This window comes from Chelonia mydas, chromosome 11, assembly GCF_015237465.2.
Source record: "Chelonia mydas isolate rCheMyd1 chromosome 11, rCheMyd1.pri.v2, whole genome shotgun sequence".
Taxonomy (NCBI): Eukaryota; Metazoa; Chordata; order Testudines; family Cheloniidae; genus Chelonia; species Chelonia mydas.
The window spans coordinates 74,436,985-74,455,452 of NC_051251.2; the positions used below are offsets into that span (position 1 = coordinate 74,436,985).

The 18,468-nt window shown below is 48.8% G+C and overlaps 1 protein-coding gene across 10 annotated transcripts in view; it reads left to right on the top strand.

Moving 5' to 3' along the window:
- Positions 1-18,468, top strand: part of LOC102939322 (zinc finger protein 271) — a 76,632-nt gene that overhangs the window by 27,008 nt on the left and 31,156 nt on the right. The window contains exons 3-5 of one of the 10 annotated variants that reach the window (XM_043525797.1): positions 15,660-15,773; positions 16,202-16,505; positions 17,178-18,292. The exons of 1 other annotated variant lie outside the window; for it this stretch is intronic. In XM_043525797.1, coding sequence (XP_043381732.1) covers positions 15,660-15,773; positions 16,202-16,505; positions 17,178-17,505 — 746 coding nt within the window. In that variant the 3' untranslated portion in view covers positions 17,506-18,292. Of the gene's footprint in view, positions 1-11,233; positions 11,374-15,659; positions 15,774-16,158; positions 17,069-17,092; positions 18,293-18,468 lie in introns of those variants that run through there. 8 more of the 10 variants (XM_043525788.1, XM_043525789.1, XM_043525787.1 and 5 more) reach the window with 8 other exon arrangements.

Here is an 18,468-nt window from a genome sequence, read left to right on the forward strand (position 1 = left end):
AAAGGTGTAATTTCTTTAACAAAAGGTGAGGTTGGAGTTCCTTCTGACTCCATTCCTCCTTCTGGTACTGGCTTACCCTGTTTTCTTTTAAACATCTTAACATGGATATTTCAATCTCTTTGTCACTCCTGGTATTACTTAGCAAGTGACACAGCCTAGATTCTGAAATTATAGCTTAATATATGCGTTTTTCCCCTGCTACCTTCTCGGAGGCCAGCAGGTCCGGTTAACCTATTTCTCCCTGCTACCTTCTCGGAGGCCAGCAGGTCTGGTTAACCTAATAGAAATGCCTAGCTCAACAGAGCTGGCGGTGTGCACACCAATATTTACAATAACTGAGGTTTTTTTACCAATATTCCCCCTTTCGCAATTCTCCACCAAAAAGTTATACCAGTAAAATAAAAACCAACAGGATCTTATTAAAGGGGAAAAGGCAAAATACCACATTTATTGTAGATACAGAAAGAATCATAATAAGCAGTTAGTTATAGCTATAACATTCCATTCAATCTCATATTTATTCACACATTCATTCATACAAACACACACACACAAGTTCTGCAAGGTTGTTATCATAGTTACCAGCCTTAGAGTTGCTCATGCCAAGCCACTGGCTAGGTGGCCTGGACATGAGGAGGGAGCAGGGCCTTGTCAGATGCACATCTGATGCTCCTGGAAGTTGGTTTGCAGAATCAGACCTCAAAGTTCTCACTTTCCAGAGTCCATTTTTATAGGAATTTTTTTCTATGCCAGTCTATGGGAATTGCTTCATCATGCTGTTGCTGAATCAATCAGCAGATGTCACATTCCTGACGGCTCCGTGCTGCCAGATGTTATCTTGTTCTTTGGTTCTCCCATTCTTGAGGCTGTTGGGTGGATTCCAGTCTGCCCTCCGGGGGTCCTCTGGTTATTTCCACTTGACGCCTTCTTCAGCCGATGGACACTGTATTCTTAGGCTGGCACCTCCCTGATCATTCAGTTATTATCCACACCAAGCATCCATCCACATACATCCTCTATCTCTATTTTAATTACAATTGTTAACAAAGCGAGATGAATACAACAAAAGGGCGGGAAGTCTCTGGGTGCTGTTTCTATTGTTACAGAGTATTGCTTTGAGTCTCTCTCTGTGTGAGTGGTTGTTGTTACAAAGAATTGCTTTGAGAACAGACTCTGTCTTAGAATGTACTAACACAATTAGCAGCTTGCAAGTTTCACACATACAGGGAGAGAAACAGTATAAAAAACCAAGAGAGCTCTTAGTTAGTAATACCCTGGAATTTAAACTATGGGGAATCAAACTCATTTGTGATTTTAATACAGAACTTCTTTAATGTGATCCAACAGTGTCACTGCAGATACTTGCTGGGTGTATTAATCCCTGAAGAGTCTAACAGTCTCTGACCAGGAGTCTATCTCAGCTGGACTTGCTGGGCACAGCTAACGGTGTGAGGCAGGAGAGCTGGAGCCCAGAGGCTCAGTCTCGGAGGCATTGAGGCTGCATGGCCTACCCTGAGAGAAGAGTGGGACCCCTTGGGGATTTGGCACAGTGAAGGGGTTCCTCTAGGGACTGTTTAAAAGCTGGGGCATAGGACAGACCGTGAGGATCCATGACAGTTGGGGGCAGCTGGTGGGATTCTGAATGCAACAGGAGGATTTTGCAAGAAGTGACTTGCAGCAATAAAAACAAGATTAGTCAAAGGAAACAGCAAGAATATGGTATATATCCACCTCCCTAAGAAGAGCACCACAGAGCTGTGCGGTGGGAGAACATTCAGTGTTGGAAAGTTACACAAGGCTCAGCCGACTGCATGGCTGGAGAAGGATGATCGGATCGAGAATTAGGGTCCAAAGCCAGGTGGGATTTTGAGAGAGTCCCAGGGCCACAGAGGGACCTGTGGGGGGGGCTTCCTGACGATCTGGGTCTCTGTTTGCTAGAGTTGAAGCAGTGGGAGTTGGAGCTGAAAGCAAAGGGACTTCAGATGGAGGAACAGAGACTAGCAGACCGCAAAAGGGAGCGAGCCGATCGAGAGAAAAAGGGGAAACCTGAGGAGCAGCAGAGGAAAAATCAGGAAGGGCAGCGATAGCATGGAGTTGGTATGGAGAAGCAAGTCCCATAAGGGGAAAGTGGGGAGGGATCACGGGAAGCCAGGTCCCTAGCAGCCTAGATGCCAAACGGTTGGCCTAGTTTAATGAGAGGCGGCTATAGGTGCTTACCTCACTGCCTTTGAGAAAGCTTGTGATTGGAACCAGGTTGATCCTGTGGGCCGACTCTGCTGTCTTACCTCTGATTCAGTGCCAAACTGATAGAGATATATAGCCAGATGGGTGGAGTTGATACTTGGGACTATGAACAATTCAGGGGGCTCTACTGCTTAAGATTGATTTGATACCTGTGGTTTATACGAACAGGTTTTGGGATATGCAAAGACCCAGGGTATGATGTACAGTAAATCCTTATAGAACGCAGTAGTTATGTTCCTGGAAAACTGCGTGTTCTATAAAAACACGTTCTATAAACAGAAGAATAAATGGGAAAAACAGGGTTAGGTGTCACAACATGACATAGTTGTACATGTTGGAAGGTGCTCAGGGCAGGGGGTTGGGGTGCAGGAGGGGGCTTGGGGTGCCAAATCCAGGGGTGCTCACTTCAGGTGGCTCCCTGTGCCTGCTGTTCCTGGCGGAGATGTGGCTAGGTGGCTTTGTGGCCCGCCCCCATCCCTCCCTGAGTGTTGGCTGCAGGCAGAGGCAGTGTGCAGAGCCCCCTGGCCATGCCTCCGCCAGGAACAGCAGGCACGGGGAGCCGTCTCAGGCAAGCGCCCCCCAGATCTGGCACCCCGAGTACCCTCCCATGCCCAAACTCCCTCCCATGGGCGTGTGCTATATAAAAATAATGCGTGCAACATAAAAAACCCCCCACCTTATGTCAAAAACGTGTTGTATAAACGTGCATTATGTAAGGGTTAATTGTATATCAGGGGTAGGCAACCTATGGCACGCATGCCAAAGGCGGCACACGAGCTGATTTTCAGTGGCACTCATGCTGCCCGGGTCCTGGCCACCTGTCCGGGGGGCTTTGCATTTTAATTTAATTTTAAATGAAGCTTCTTAAACATTTTAAAAACCTTATTTACTTTACATACATCAATAGTTTAGTTATATACTATAGACTTATAGAAAGAGACCTAAAAACGTTAAAATGTATTACTGGCACACAAAACCTTAAATTAGAGGGAATAAATGAAGACTCGGGACACCACTTCTGAAAGGTTGCCGACCCCTGCTGTATATAGAAACTACCGCCCTGGTGGTGAAATAACTGCAAAGGGGGTAAAGGTGCAGGTGCCACTATGCTGGAAAGTTTATATGACCTGGTGAGGTTAGAGCAACTCTGTGAGATGTGTCTCCATGAGCTTCTAATGTGGTTAGTGGACAAGAAGCCTGAGGATTGGTGTAGCACATTCCAGTTGGCAGATGAGTTTGTGGACAGTAGAACTTATAGTGAGAAAAACCAAAGGGTAACTGGACCAAGTTGGGGACCCAAAAGGGGGGGGTCCCACAAGGGCACCCCAAAAGTGGGATTCAAGTAAATTGAAACAAGGGGTGACAGGCAATGCAGGTAGACCAGCTCCAAGGGATCCCAAAGACCTGACATGTGGCATCTGCAGGAAAACCAAGCATAAACAGGTGCGCTGCTCAAGGCTGGAGAAGATGGGGTGTGTCTGGGGCTGAGGGGCTCACCCATCCTGTGTCCAGCCAAGACAACTTCCTGTAGCTGAGCCTCATCTACTGAGCTATGTGACCGAACTTCTGGAGGAAAGCAGTCACACAGCTATCTCCTCTAGGCCAGAGGGTGAGCTGGAGGATGAGCTCCCGCCCCAGGCACTGTGCACATGTCTGGTGTGCTCAGACTCGTCCTCCCCAGCAGGAGTGGAAGGTGGTTACTGGGGGCACATTGCTTGGGTGGAGAGATGCTGGGAATGAGAGACCCCTTGTCAAACCCCGTGTGGTAAAAACCCCACTGATGTCCCTGTGCAGACACAGGAAGGAGCCAGGGGCTAGCTTGGAGGGGTTTCTCCAGGATCTCACTGTGACGCTGTTGGGGTTACCTGAGGTGTCTAGGGTGAATCATTACCAGCTGTGCACAGGGTGAGAGAGTCTTGGCTGTGCCCACTGGGGGAAGCCCTCCCAAACCTGCAGGGAGCACACGCACACCGCTCTGCTCCACAAGCCCCACATGTTCCCTCTGCAAGCTAGCAGTTAGCGCACCCCACCTTGTTACACTGAAGTGCCCAGTCTCTTGTCTTGTCTGGGCATCCGCTCTGTACAGCGATCTGCTGCCTCGGTGGGAAGCAGTGCACGCTGGGGTCACCAGCACCCCCCCTCCCACTCCCCAGCTTAACACACTCTTTAGAGTCAGGCACTTGGTTGTGGCTATAATAAACCAACTAGAATTGTATTTAACTCGGCTTAAGGCAAAGATCCAAAATAAAGGCAAGTAAGGGGATTGGAAACACAAGGTTCTGGATAAAAGAAAAATATAAACCTCAATCTAGAGCAGGGGTAGGCAACCTATGGCACGTATGCCAAAGGCGGCACACGAGCTGATTTTCGGTAGCACTCACACTGCCCGGGTCCTGGCCACCGGTCCGGGGGGCTCTGCATTTTAATTTAATTTTAAATGAAGCTTCTTAAACATTTTAAAAATCTTATTTACTTTACATACGACAATAGTTTAGTTATATATTATAGACTTATAGAAAGAGACCTAAAAATGTTAAACTGTATTACTGGCACACGAAACCTTAAATTAGAGTGAATAAATGAAGACTCGGCCCACCATTTCTGAAAGGTTGCCAACCCCTGATCTAGAGCCTACACTTATTACCCAGATCCGCTCCAGTCGAACAAAAATGTATTCCTCTCCCACTGGTCAGGCCTTACCGCACTTGTCCAGTGCAGAGAACTGGGATCCGCTTTTCATGAGCCACTCACACTGGCAATGTCACTTCTGTAATGGATAACACCTTGTGGCCGTTCTTCTCTTACAGAGTCCCAGGCTTTTGTCTCTTCATAATCCGGGTGTTTCATTGATTTCAGCTCAGGCCTGAGGGATTCCCTGTTCAGAGTCTTTTCTTGGAGTTTGTGACAGAGAGCTGGGAATCAGCAGTTGAACCAGCACTCTAGTCATTGTTTAACCCATTAGGCCCTGGGCAGGGCCTGATTAAGAGAGGAGCTCCTGATTGCCAGATCAGACTGGGGCAGTGAAGCTAATGAGCTAATTAACCCAGTAACGAGGAGATTGGATAGAAGAGCACAGGGAGGAAGTGCAAGGGGGGAGAAGCAGGAAAGAGGGAGAAAACCTAGGCTAGTAGGGCCTGACAAGAGAGTTGTATAGAAGGAGACACTTACTTCTGCAGCTCATTGCACACCCTGCTGCCTTTCTGTCCCACTCTCTGGGAGTCCGGGTGCTCTCTCTCTCTGTGGATTGGCGCTCTAGCCAGGTCACTATATGTTTTGCCAGCTATCAAAGTCTCTCCATGCACAATGTCTTTTGCTGTCTTCCCATCCACTACCTGGTCAGCGCCACTTCCCCAGTGGCTCGTAGGGGAACCCGGGCTCACCCCCTACTCCGTGTTCCAGCTCAGGGACCCTGTAATCAGCAGGCAAGGTCTGCACCATCTTAAACCGTGCTGCCATCTCCTTGAGCCTTTGCTACACCCTCTCCCACTAGGATTTCCTTGCCTCCCTCTCTAATGTCCAGAAAATGGCTGCATGCTTCCTCACTGCAGTCCTTTTTTGCTTCCACCTTCCTGGCTTTATCCTAGCCTCTCCTGTTCCTTCTGAGCTGGCTCCATCATTCAAGTGTTTACTTAGGCCAGGGGTGGCCAACCTGAGGCCTGAGAAGGAGCCAGAATTTACCAATGTACATTGCCAAGGAGCCACAGTATTATGTAATGATTATGTGTGTGTGTGTGTGTATATTTCTCACAAAATCATTATATAATTTGATAATGTATATTTATTATGCATTTATAATGTATAGTTAACGACAATAACAATTTGTCTTAACGTTTTACTTAGTGGGACTTCTGGCAATCTTTGCTTTCAACAATTCCCTTGAAGTTTGGTTTGTGTTCAGTTGTGCTCATGCAGCAGTTCTCTTAAGTGACTGTCTGTCAAAACGGATCGGTGCTTGGATTTCACATGTTTGAGTGTTGAGAAAACAGACTCCCAAAGATAGGTTGAGGCAAACATCAAGATCAATTTTAGGGCTGCACCTCTGATGTTGGGGTATTTATCCTTTTTGGTACAGATTTCCAGAAAGTACGGGTCCCCTCAGTCTTCTGAACATATTTCAATCTGTCATCTTCCAAAAGTTCTATTATTTCCATCTGGGATGTTGCTTCGTCAGGAACTAAAGGGGGCTTCATACAATCGGCTTCAGCACTAAAAGGGTCAATCAGAAATCTGATTTTCTGCTACAAATCTTGGAATCTTTCCTCAAAACTGTTCTTAAGATCTTTAATCATGCTCACATATCTAGTTGTGCGCCATTTTAGGGGTTCTGCTGCATCTTCTTTTCATCTGTCTGGAAGTTGTGACATTGAGGGAAAGTGTGTCAGCTCTCCCTCAAGCATTTGTCTGTGAAACAACTGCAGTTTGTTCATGAACGCAAATACACTTTGCAGTAGATCAGACAGCAACCGGAATTTTCCTTGTAAGTCCACGTTTAGTTTATCCAAATGCAGCAGCATATCTGCAAGAAATGCCAAGTCTAGAACCCACCCAGGATCTGTAAGCTCAGGGTGTATTCTTTGCTTCTCCTCTATAAACAATTTTACTGGTTCCAGGAGCTCAAAAAAACAGGAAATAACTTTACCTCTCAGGAGCCATCAAACTGCACAGTGAAATGGCAAATCGTCAGGGAAGTCGTCTTCATCCAGTTCTTCTATTAGATTTTGAAATTGTCTGTGGTTAGGTGCATTTGAGTGAATGAAATTCACAATGTGCAAGACGGGTTTCATGACGTGATCAAATTTGAGACTTTTAGATACCAGTTGCTCCCAATGAATAATACAGTGAAACGTCCACAATTCAGGAAGACTCTCATCAGACTTACAAAGCCCTACTAATCCATTCACAGATCCCCACACGGACGGAGCCCCGTCTGTTGCAATGGCAGTGAGCTTCTGTAAAGGGAAGTAGTGTTTCGCAACTAACAACATCAGTGCCTCCTTCATATCTCGTCCACAAGTTCTGCCCTTTAGTGGCACGATATCGAGGAGTTCTTCCCTTACAACACAGTCGTCAGACACAATGTGGACAAATACCGATAATTGAAGTTTATCCTGTACATCGCACGACTCATCCAAAGCGATGCTCAAATACTCACACTGCTGAAGTTTCAAGTGCAGTTGTGATTCAATGTCACTGTTCAGGTTGGAGATTCTGCGTTCTACTGTGTGGCGTGAAAGCTGCAGGCCAGAAATTTTCTTCTGTAGATTCTCATTCTCTGGTGATGTGATTTCAGTCCTATCAGTGAGGCACACTTTTATAAACTCGCCTTCAGAGTAGGGCTTCTTTGCATGGGCTATGTGCCAGGCCACATAATAGGAGGCTACCGTTACAGTCTGCGATTGGTTGGCAAATTGGGTGAGGAACTCGTCTTCTACATAGAATCATAGAATATCAGGGTTGGAAGGGACCCCAGAAGGTCATCTAGTCCAACCTCCTGCTCGAAGCAGGACCAATTCCCAGTTAAATCATCCCAGCCAGGGCTTTGTCAAGCCTGACCTTAAAAACCTCTAAGGAAGGAGATTCTACCACCTCCCTAGGTAACGCATTCCAGTGTTTCACCACACATCTGTGTGTTTTTTTCAAAGCTTTCAGTTTTAAAGTGTGGAGTTCAGAACCTTCTGGGAATTCTTGATCCTTATGTGAATGGCTAGAAGTGAAATGACATGGCAAGTCTGAAGATTTGAAGTGAGAGACACACGTCTGGCAAAGAAGACACTTGGCCTTACCGTTACGTTTAACAAAAAAAGTATTTATGCTCCCACTCCTGTTGGAAGCCTCGATTTTCATCTGTGTATTTTCTTTTCTGTTTGCACTTGTCTTCCATTGATAGATGGTGTCAGAAAAATTTTGATTAAAAATTTCCACACCAGCTAGTAGTCACTTGTGTACTTTACTGAAGGAGACACAGGCTCCAGCCAGGGGTTGCTGGACACCTGGCTCTGCCCCAGGCCCCACCTCCCACTCCACCCCTTTCACCAAGTCCCCACCCTGCCCCTACCTGCCCCTGCCCCACCTCCACCCCGCCTCTTCCTGCCCCCTCTCTCAGTGAGCTATGTCCTTGCTCCTCCCACTCTCTCTCCCAGAGCCTCCTGGTGCGAAACATGGGCAGCAGGCAAGGGGACGGAGGAGGTGGCGAGGGAGGGGGGAGGCTGTGCACTGGGTTCTCACTCCACCCTCCCCCAGGGGCTCCCGCCTGCCACTATCAGCTGTTTCGTGGTCTTGTGGCGGCTCTGGGGAGGAGGGGGAGGAGCGAGGACATGGCACACAGCCCCTCTCCCTCCCTCTCTCCCCAGAGCCGCCTCAACGCCGCAAAACAGCTGATCGTGGCGGTGGGGCAGGAGCTGATGGGGGCGTGGCGCCGGCAGGCGGGAGGCGCTGGGGGAGGGGCGGAGGGCTGCCGGAGGGTGCTGAGCACCCCCCATTTTTTCCCCAGAGTTGGCTCCTGGCAGGAGCCACCGGTTGGCCACCCCTGACTTGGGCCATTCAGTTCCCCTCAGCTGTGGCCCATCTGGTGAATTGGCCCTGTCTCAGCCTCACTAACCCCTTCTAGGCTAGTGTGGGGTGAATACCACACCCCAATCACTTAAATCCGCCTCTGTACCAAATGACTTTCATGTAGGTCATGTCATGCTGATTCTTTTTAAAAGCCTCCAGAGGCGACCCTGCCAATTGCAGGCTGGTAAGCCTGACTTCAGTGTCCGGCAAATTGGTTGAAACTGTAGGAAAGAACACAATTATCAAATACATAAATTAACGTGACTTGTTGGGAAAGAGTCAACGCTACTTTTGTAAAGGGAAATCGTGCCTCACTAATCTATTAGAATTATTTGAGGATTCCACAAACATTTGGACAAGGGTGAGCCAGTGGATTTGGTGCACTTGGGCTTTCTGAAAGATCCCTCACCAAAGGCTCTTAAGCAAGGCAGTCATGGGATAAGAGGGAAAGTCCTCTCATGGATAAGTAACTGGTTAAAAGGTAGGAAAGAAAGGGTAGGAATAAATGGTCAGTGTTCATAGTGGAGAGAGGCAAATAGCGGGGTCCTTCAGGAATCTGTATTGGGATCAGTGCTGTTCAGAAAAGCATTAGATAAGCTTATGTAGGATAAGGATAATCTGATGAGGTTCAATAAGGATAAGTGCAGGGTCCTGCACTTAGGACGGAAGAACCCAATGCACCGCTACAGACTAGGGACCGAATGGCTAGGCAGCAGTTCTGCGGAAAAGGACCTAGGGGTGACAGTGGACGAGAAGCTGGATATGAGTCAGCAGTGTGCCCTTGTTGCCAAGAAGGCCAATGGCATTTTGGGATGTATAAGTAGGGGCATAGCGAGCAGATCGAGGGACGTGATCGTTCCCCTCTATTCGACACTGGTGAGGCCTCATCTGGAGTACTGTGTCCAGTTTTGGGCCCCACACTACAAGAAGGATGTGGATAAATTGGAAAGAGTCCAGCGAAGGGCAACAAAAATGATTAGGGGTCTAGAGCACATGACTTATGAGGAGAGGCTGAGGGAGCTGGGATTGTTTAGTCTGCAGAAGAGAAGAATGAGGGGGGATTTGATAGCTGCTTTCAACTACCTGAAAGGGGGTTCCAAAGAGGATGGATCTACACTGTTCTCAGTGGGAGCTGATGATAGAACGAGGAGTAATGGTCTCAAGTTGCAGTGGGGGAGGTTTAGATTGGATATTAGGAAAAACTTTTTTACTAAGAGGGTGGTGAAACACTGGAATGCGTTACCTAGGGAGGTGGTAGAATCTCCTTCCTTACAGGTTTTTAAGGTCAGGCTTGACAAAGCCCTGGCTGGGATGATTTAACTGGGACTTGGTCCTGCTTTGAGCAGGGGGTTGGACTAGATGACCTTCTGGGGTCCCTTCCAACCCTGATATTCTATGATTCTAAGTCCATCAATGGCTGTTAGTGAAGATGGTCAGGGACACAACTCCATGCACTGGGTGTGCCTAGCCTCTGACTCCCAGAAGGTGGGACTGGACCACCGGGGATGGATCATTCAATAGATTGCCCTTCTCTGTTCACTCCCTGTGAAGCATCAGGCACTGACCACTGTGGGAAGACCGGATGCTGGGCTAGATGGGCCATTGGTCTGACTCAGTATGGCCGTTTTTATGTTCTTTTGAAAACCGTACTGTAAAAATCATGGACCTTCGCGGTCCCTTCTAACCTTGTGTTTCTCTGATAGTATGATTCTATGACATGCCTCTTAGGACAGCTACCAAGGGGATGGGAGATTGGTTTTGGCATCCATGGATAACAATTCTGGGATTCTTGAGGTCATCAGTTAAAGTGACCCTGTTTAGTTCTGTCTGAAAGGAGGAAGAGACGTGATGAAGTGAGAATTTTCTGTATAATTTTTATGAATTATATGCACAGCAGTGACCTACTTGCCTAGGGATTACTAGCCAGGGGGTGCAAAAGGGTTAAAAAAACTGCTCAAGCAGCATAGGAGGAAACATGAAGCGGCTGGGTTGGTATGAATGGGTCGTTAAAGAGGATCTAGAAAGACAGTGGGTATGTCTACGCGGCAAAATAATACACATAGCAGGAAGCTTCTGAGCTTGGATCTACAGACTCGGGCTCATGGGGATCATGATGCGGTGCTAAAAATAGCCATACTGATGGTCCAGCTCTGGCTGAAGCTCAGGCTCTGAGACCTACGTGCCGCCCCAGGATTCAGATCCTGAGCTCCAGCCTGAGCAGGAAAGTACACGGCTGTTTTTAGTGCTGTAATGTGAGCCCTGCGAGCCCGAGTCTGCAGCCCCAGGCTCCCTGTCAGATTTTATTTCTGCAGTGTAGATGTACTCAAGGACACCCCCTCAGTCAGCTCAAACAGCCTTTTATGCCCCTAAATGTGTCTTTGTTCCCCAGTCTCCTTAAACAGGTAACACCAGTCACTGCTCTTACTGAAGGGGGACAAAGCCTCAAACGTTGGATATCTGCATAATCAGCCTTGGAATTTGGCATTAATGACTCCCTGCTGATAGCAAATTCCACAGGAAACCTGTTCCCCACCCACCAGCCAGGAACACACAAATACATGACACACTGATACAAAGGTGTGTGAATGTTCTATGGGCCGATATAATTTGGCCTATCTCAGTGTAATACTCATTGACGTTTTCATGCTTTCAAGGGCTAGTTCAAATATGCAGATAAAATTCATAATATTAAAGTTTGTTCAGGGAGGGTAGGTGTCTTAATGGTTAGCATATCTGGTTTCCCATCTCTTGCCCCAAAGTGGGGTGGATGTAGAGATGCCTACCCCTGCCTTTAGGCCACAGGCATCACAGCTTTGGCCCATCTTCGGGTTAGCTCTCAAGCGGGGGTATGGGGGCCTAAGCCCTCCCTCTGTACTGGGTCCCAGCCCAGGACCGTGGGGGAATAAACAGCAGCTGACTCCTCCATGCAGAGTATGAGAGTCGGCCACTCTGAGCTACTTCCTACCTCTCTCTTTCAGCTCGGGACATGGTCCCCTAGAGTCCAAACAATCTGGACCTGAACAGAGTTCAGATGAGCAAAGCCTCGCAGGGCCTGCCAGTTCTCAGGAAAGGGCAGGGTTTGGTGACGGCACTGCAGATGGGACTCACCAGTATCGTGGTTCCCTCCTAGGTTCAACTTTCCGTGTGGCATTTCAGGAGAAGGACCTGGCTTCCCTCCACCCTGTTCACTCTACCCCATTTCCTCGCTGCTCTTGGCTGGGCCGCAGGTTCTTCCCTACCAGCACTGGGGTATGATCTCGGGTGTGGGGGCCTGAGGGCCAAGTTTCAGGTCTGGAGGGAATGGGATGACGAGGAGGCCCTATTGTCCCTTCCAAGCTTTGGGAAGGTTGACATGATATACCTGGGTCGACTTCTTCCTTCTGGGTTACTGGACCTCAGAATCAGTCTCCCCACCTGTTTTACCACCTTGGCAGGGCCTTGCCATCAGGCCAGAAGCTTGGATTTAACTGTCAGCAGTAGAAGTATTGCTCGGTCTCCAGGTTGGAGCTCTCAGAGACAGGCCTTGCTGTTGACCTGCTCCTCATTGTGTTGTGCCATTTGCAGGTTTTCCCTCACAAGTGCCCCTAGGGTCTTCAGTTTCTTTCCTGACGGTATAACTTAGTTGTTCTGGAGTTCTGCCCTTCCCACATCCCACGGAGGAGATCCAGGATTTCCTATGACTGCCTCCTATGCAGTAATTCAAATGGGGAGAAACCTGTGTATCCCTGGGGAACCTCGCAGGCGGTGAGCAGGACAGGTGGGGTGGTCACAAGTCAGTGGATTGAACTATCACAACTCTTTAATGGTTTGTTAAACTGTTCCACCACGCTGTCGGTTTGGTGGTGCTATACTGACGTCTTCCAGGACTTGACCCATATCAAGTTGCGAAATTCGTTCACTACTGTGAGGTGACGTTTGTCACTTGCTCTGTCAATAATTCCTTGCAGGTCCCTACTCAGGCAAATACTTTTATGAGCTTACTGGCAACGACAACTGCCATTTCTGACCAGAGGGGAATAGCCCCAGGGTCTCTGGTGGTACAATCCAGGATCACCAATGTATATTTGTACCTGGCTGCAGACATTTTCATCGGGCCCACCAGTTGGACACCTATCCATAAGAACTTAAAAATGGCCATACTGGATCAGACCAATGGTCCATCTAGCCCAGTATGCTGTCTTCTGACAGGGCCCAATGCCAGATGCTTCCTAGGAAATGGACACAACAGGGCAATCATCCAGTGATCATTCCTCTGTCCCCCAATCCCAGCACCTGCCAATCAGAGGGACCCCTGCAGTGGGAAGTAGTACCGGGGGGGCCTTTGAGATCTTGTTTTGGCTCACCCACTGGCACCTGGGGCAGGAGGCACAATAGTCCTGTACCTCTGGGGTGGATGCCTGGCCAGTAGAACTCCATGGTCACTCTGTTGAGTGTCTTCTCTGTCCCCAAGAGCCCCGGCACAGCACTGCATGGGCCCATTGAAGCACCTCCCTTTTGGAAATTCATTGGTACCGAAGCTGCATTTGACCAGCCCTGTCTCAGCGTGCTTCATCATCCGATATGATCTCTCCTCTAGCAGTTCAAAATAGGGCCACTATTTCAGCTGCTGTGGGTCTAACACTTTGTCATCCACATGGGTGAGACGTTCATAAACCTGACTCAGGGTTGGGTCCCTCCTTTGCTCTCCCACAATGTTTATTTGCTAGACAGCAGGTCCAGGTTCAGAGGTGGTAGCAGGCCCCTACTCCTCCAGTTAAGTTCAGGTGAAAAGTCATTTTCCAATGAGGGTGGTCCTTCTCCTGGATCTTTGGCCTCCAATGGAGCTGTCTCTTCATGGCACCTCCTCTTGGCCACCATGGCCATCTTCTGTCCTCCTGGTTCTTCCATTCCGCGCTTTAGCCCCTGTACAGATGCTCCAGGCCATCCATGGACGTCCTCCCTGAAAAACTTCCAGTCATGCCGAAGTATGACCAGATAGGCCAGGTCTTTGGCCACTCTGGCCTGTACTGGCTTGGTGTGGTCTTGCACAGTGAGTTGCACCAGTCTAATCAGACAGGGTTGTATGTCCCCGTGGATACACTGGATGTAGATCATGCATCTAGATTCTCCTCCCGACCCCACCAACCACTCCCTGACTAAAGTCTGGCTGCAGCCAGAGTCTATCAGTCCTTGTACTTTTACTCCATTCACTAGCAAGGGGACTAATATTTTCCCTGGGCCCCTTTTCTGAGCCCAGTTATCTGCTCTCCAGGCCTGCCCATAATTATAGTCCATGAATGGGCAGTCCCATCTGAAATGGCCTGGCTGCTCATGTGCAGCTAGCCCCCATGGGAAAAGGAGGTTTCGCCATTAATTCTCCTGAGTGGGATGGCCCCATCTAATGAGGCTGCTCTGTTTGACCTAAATGGCTCTTGGCTAGCTGAGGGTGGGCTTCCAGGCTCCTCTATAGGCCTTTTTATCCCCCTCTACCAGGATTCAGTACCCAAATCCCCCTGGATAGCCTCAGTGAGGTGTGGGTCAGTGGTACTTGGGGCCCCAGGGCTGCACAAGACTAGCTTTTGGTATTTCAGCTATGGACCCAAGGGACATCAGGTAGCTCTCCATAGCAAAAGCCTCTTCCAAGGTCTCTAGTTGGTGTCTCATAGAATCATAGAAGATCAGGGTTGGAAGAGACCTCAAAAGGTCATCTAGTCCAACCCCCTGCTCAAAGCAGGACCAATCTTCCACTCAAGCTCCCGCCCAGAGTTCAAAAGAGCAGAGTCCCGTGGGGTCTGCTGGTTGTGAGAAAAGTGGGTGCGGGGTTTGGAGACAGCACTGCCTGTGGGCCTCACCAACATCATGCTTCCATCCCAGCTCCAACCTTCCAAGTGGCTTTTCAGGAGAAAGATCTGTTTTCCTTTCAGCCCCCCCATTTCCTTTTTAACCAGCTCCTCCAGCTGAGGCATGCTTCACAAGCTGTGGGGGGCAGGGCTACCTGTGCCCAGTAATGTCCTTTAACCCCATCAGGCCCAGTGTGGGAATTGTGTGCCCCATCACAGTTATATACAATAGTATCAAGTTATGCCTGTGTTCATCATATCTGTCTGCCATTACACTGTTCACTCTACTCATGTATTCTAACCCTTCCCCCACCTGGTGTGTGTCTTGTCTGTATAGATCAGGGGTCTCAAACTCAAATGACCACGAGGGCCACATGAGGACTAGTACGTTGGCCCAAGGGCCGCACAACTGACCATCCCTCCCGCTGCCCTGCCCCCACTCCACCCCTTCTGTTAGGCCCCACCCCTTCCCTGCCTCTTCCCACCCCTTCCCTGCCCCCATTCCAACCCCTTCCCACATTTCCCGGCCAATGGGAGCTTTGGGGGAGGTACCTGGAGGAGTGGCCAGGGCAACATAGAGACCCCTGTGCCCCCCCCCAGGTCCTGGCCACTTTCCGGAGCGGCGCGGGGCAGGGCAGGCAGGCAGGGAGCCTGCCCTGCCCCTGGTGTGCGCCAGGCCGGAGCTGCTCTAGGTAAATGCTGGGAGGGGGCAGGGGGGCCGTGGGGAGCTGGCAGGCCGCAGAAAATAATCCATGCAGCCCATGGGCCGCATGTTTGAGACCCCTGATATACATTGTAAGTTCCTCAGGGCATGGACAATCTCATACTCTGTTTATACAGTGCCTAGGGGACCAATTTTTTATTCGCCCTTAGGCATTACTGTAATAAACCTGATTGATTATATAAACTGTCCTGCTGCTTGGATCCCAGGAAGCTGGCCTCGGGATGCTTAAAAATGAGTGGCGAGTAAAACCATGGACTGTTCTTTGTGACAAGTATCCCACAAATTCAGCTGATCTCTCTTGTTTTTGTTCTCTTACGCAGGGTTTCCAGTTTCCAAACCTGATGTGATCTCCCGGCTGGAACAAGGGGAAGAGCCGTGGGTCCCAGATCTCCAGGGCTCTGAGGAAAAAGAGCTCCAGAAAGGTGCCCAGACAGGTGAGGCATCCGTTAAACCGACTCAGAAACTGTCCATGAATGAAGGAAACATTTGGTATTCCGTACAAAGATCTTGCGACTTCTCCAAATTCAGATTTGTTCCCAGCAGGTGTGGCATCCTCATGGCAGATGTCACTCATGACTTCCCGCTTCTCCTGACTGACATAAGGCGGTAGCTCCCTCCTTAATATTCCTTCTTCCTGAATGGGCTGTGGACTGAGAATTGACCCTCTTCTCTCTGTCCTCCAGGGAAGGGCTTGGGGGGAGTGTGGGGGAGGGAAGAACGGTGGAAATTAAATTCTGTTTTGTTTGGTCTCTCCAGCACTTATTTGAGCTTGTTCCCACCTTTTCCCATTCCTCTCTCTGATGTTTCCGTTCTCCCCAGCACAGGAGTGACCTATGTCTGGATTCTCTCTCTGTCTTTCCAGGAGATGGGATGGTGAGTGAGAACAAGAAGTATTCCCAGCAGGAAGATGCTGAGCAAGTAGAACCACATGGGACATTATCAGGAAGATCCAAAGGGAAAGTTTCTTGGAGTTGTGCAGAGGCAAAAGCCTGTGAGAGACAGCATAGGCGAGAGAAAAGCTTCCGTAGTGGCTCAGACCTTATTCGACATGAAAGAATTAATACAGGAAAGAGACCTTACACATGCTCTGAGTGTGGGAAAAGCTTTAGTCAGAGCTCAACCCTTATCACACATCACAGAGTTCACACTGGAGAGAGGCCGTACACATGCCCTGAATGTGGGAAAAGCTTCAGTCACGGCTCAGCCCTGATCACACATCAGAGAATCCACACTGGAGAGACACCCTTCACATGCCCTGAATGTGGGAAAAGCTTCAATCACAGTTCAAACCTCATCAAACATCGGAGAATCCACACAGGAGAGACACCGTACACGTGCTCTGAGTGTGGGAGAAGTTTCTGTCGGAGTTCAGCCCTTATCACACATCAGCGAATCCACACAGGTGAGACACCCTACTCGTGCTCTGAGTGCAGGAAAAGCTTCAGTGAGAGTTCAGACCTTATTAGGCATTGGATAATCCACACAGGAGAGAAACCCTACACATGCCCTGAGTGTGGGAAAAGCTTCAACCACAGCTCAAACCTGATCACACATCGGCGAATCCACACTGGAGAGACGCCCTATACCTGCCTTGAGTGCGGGAAAAGCTTCAGCCAGAGTTCACACCTTATCACACATCGGCGAATCCACACGGGAGAGCGACCCTACACGTGCTCTGAGTGCGGGAAAAGCTTCTGTCGAAGCTCAAACCTCATCACACATCAGAGAATCCATGTAGGGAAGACACTCTCCTCATGCTCTGAGTGTGGGAAAAGCTTCCGTCGGAGCTCAGCCCTTATTAGTCATCAGCGAATCCATAGAGGAGTGACAAACTACACATGCCCTGAGTGCGGGAAAAGCTTCAACCGGAGCTCACACCTCATCACACATTGGAGAATCCACACGGGAGAGAAACCCTACACGTGCTCTGAGTGTGGGAAAAGCTTCAATCGGAACTCAAACCTGATCACACATCAGAGAGTCCACACAGGAGAAACACCCTACACATGCTCTGAGTGCGGGAAAAGCTTTAGTCAGAGCTCAACCCTCATCACACATCAGAGGATCCACACAGGAGAGAGACCCTTCACGTGCCCTGAGTGCGGGAAGAGTTTTAGTCAGAGCTCAACTTTCATCAAACATAAGAGAATCCACATAGGCGAGTAACGCCATAAATGTCTTGATTAGGGCTGGTCAAAGAATTTTTGTAAAATACATTAGCGAATTACCACAAAGTTTGCACAAGTTTTCTTCAGTGTGGTGTCTCAGCTCCATGTGAGTTGCCTGCCTCTATTTTGCACCTCCCCCTTCTTTGGGGTGATTTTCCTGATCCTTTATATCAACTCCATTGTCTTTTGGAGTGTCCTCCTTCTGCCAGAAATATCCATCAGCTCCAGGTGGGGGAGATGGGGTTGACCTTGATTAGCTACACTTAGGTAAAAGTTACCTGTGCCTTGTCTCCACTGGGATTGTACATGGAGGTAGCTGCTCAGCTTAGCAATCTTCTTGTAACAACAAAAGTACATTTTCAGTGCAGTCATAACCCAAGTAGAGTGGCTGGGATTAGCTTTCCCCTTGACCTGAGCTCACCTCCATCATTTTTCCTAGTATAGATAAACCCCGAGGATCACATTGATACCATTCCCCGATTACAAAGTGATTGATAGTCACCGTGTTCCCCCTTGGGGACAGATTGTCTCAATCCCAGTTGTTCTCACCTTGCTCAGGGTTGTGCTGGACAGAAGTATTTTTTCTACAATTTTCCTCAATTAAAATAGATTGAAATAGAACAAAGAGCAGGAGTAGGAGGGGTGTGAAATGTGTCGTTTGCAAATTGGATACAATTAACTTAGGCTTGAATAGAGACTGGGAATGGTTGATTCATTATAAAAAGTAACCTATTTCCCCTTGTTTATTCCTCTCCCCCCCCCCCCCGCACCGCACCCCCACTGTTCCTCAGACGTTCTTGTTAAACCCTGGATTTGTGCTGGAAATGGCCCACCTTGATTATCATACACATTGTAAGGAGGGTGATCACTTTAGATAAGCTATTACCAACAGGAGAGTGGGGGGGGGGAAACCTGGATTTGTGCTGGAAATGGCCCACCTTGATTATCATACACATTGTAA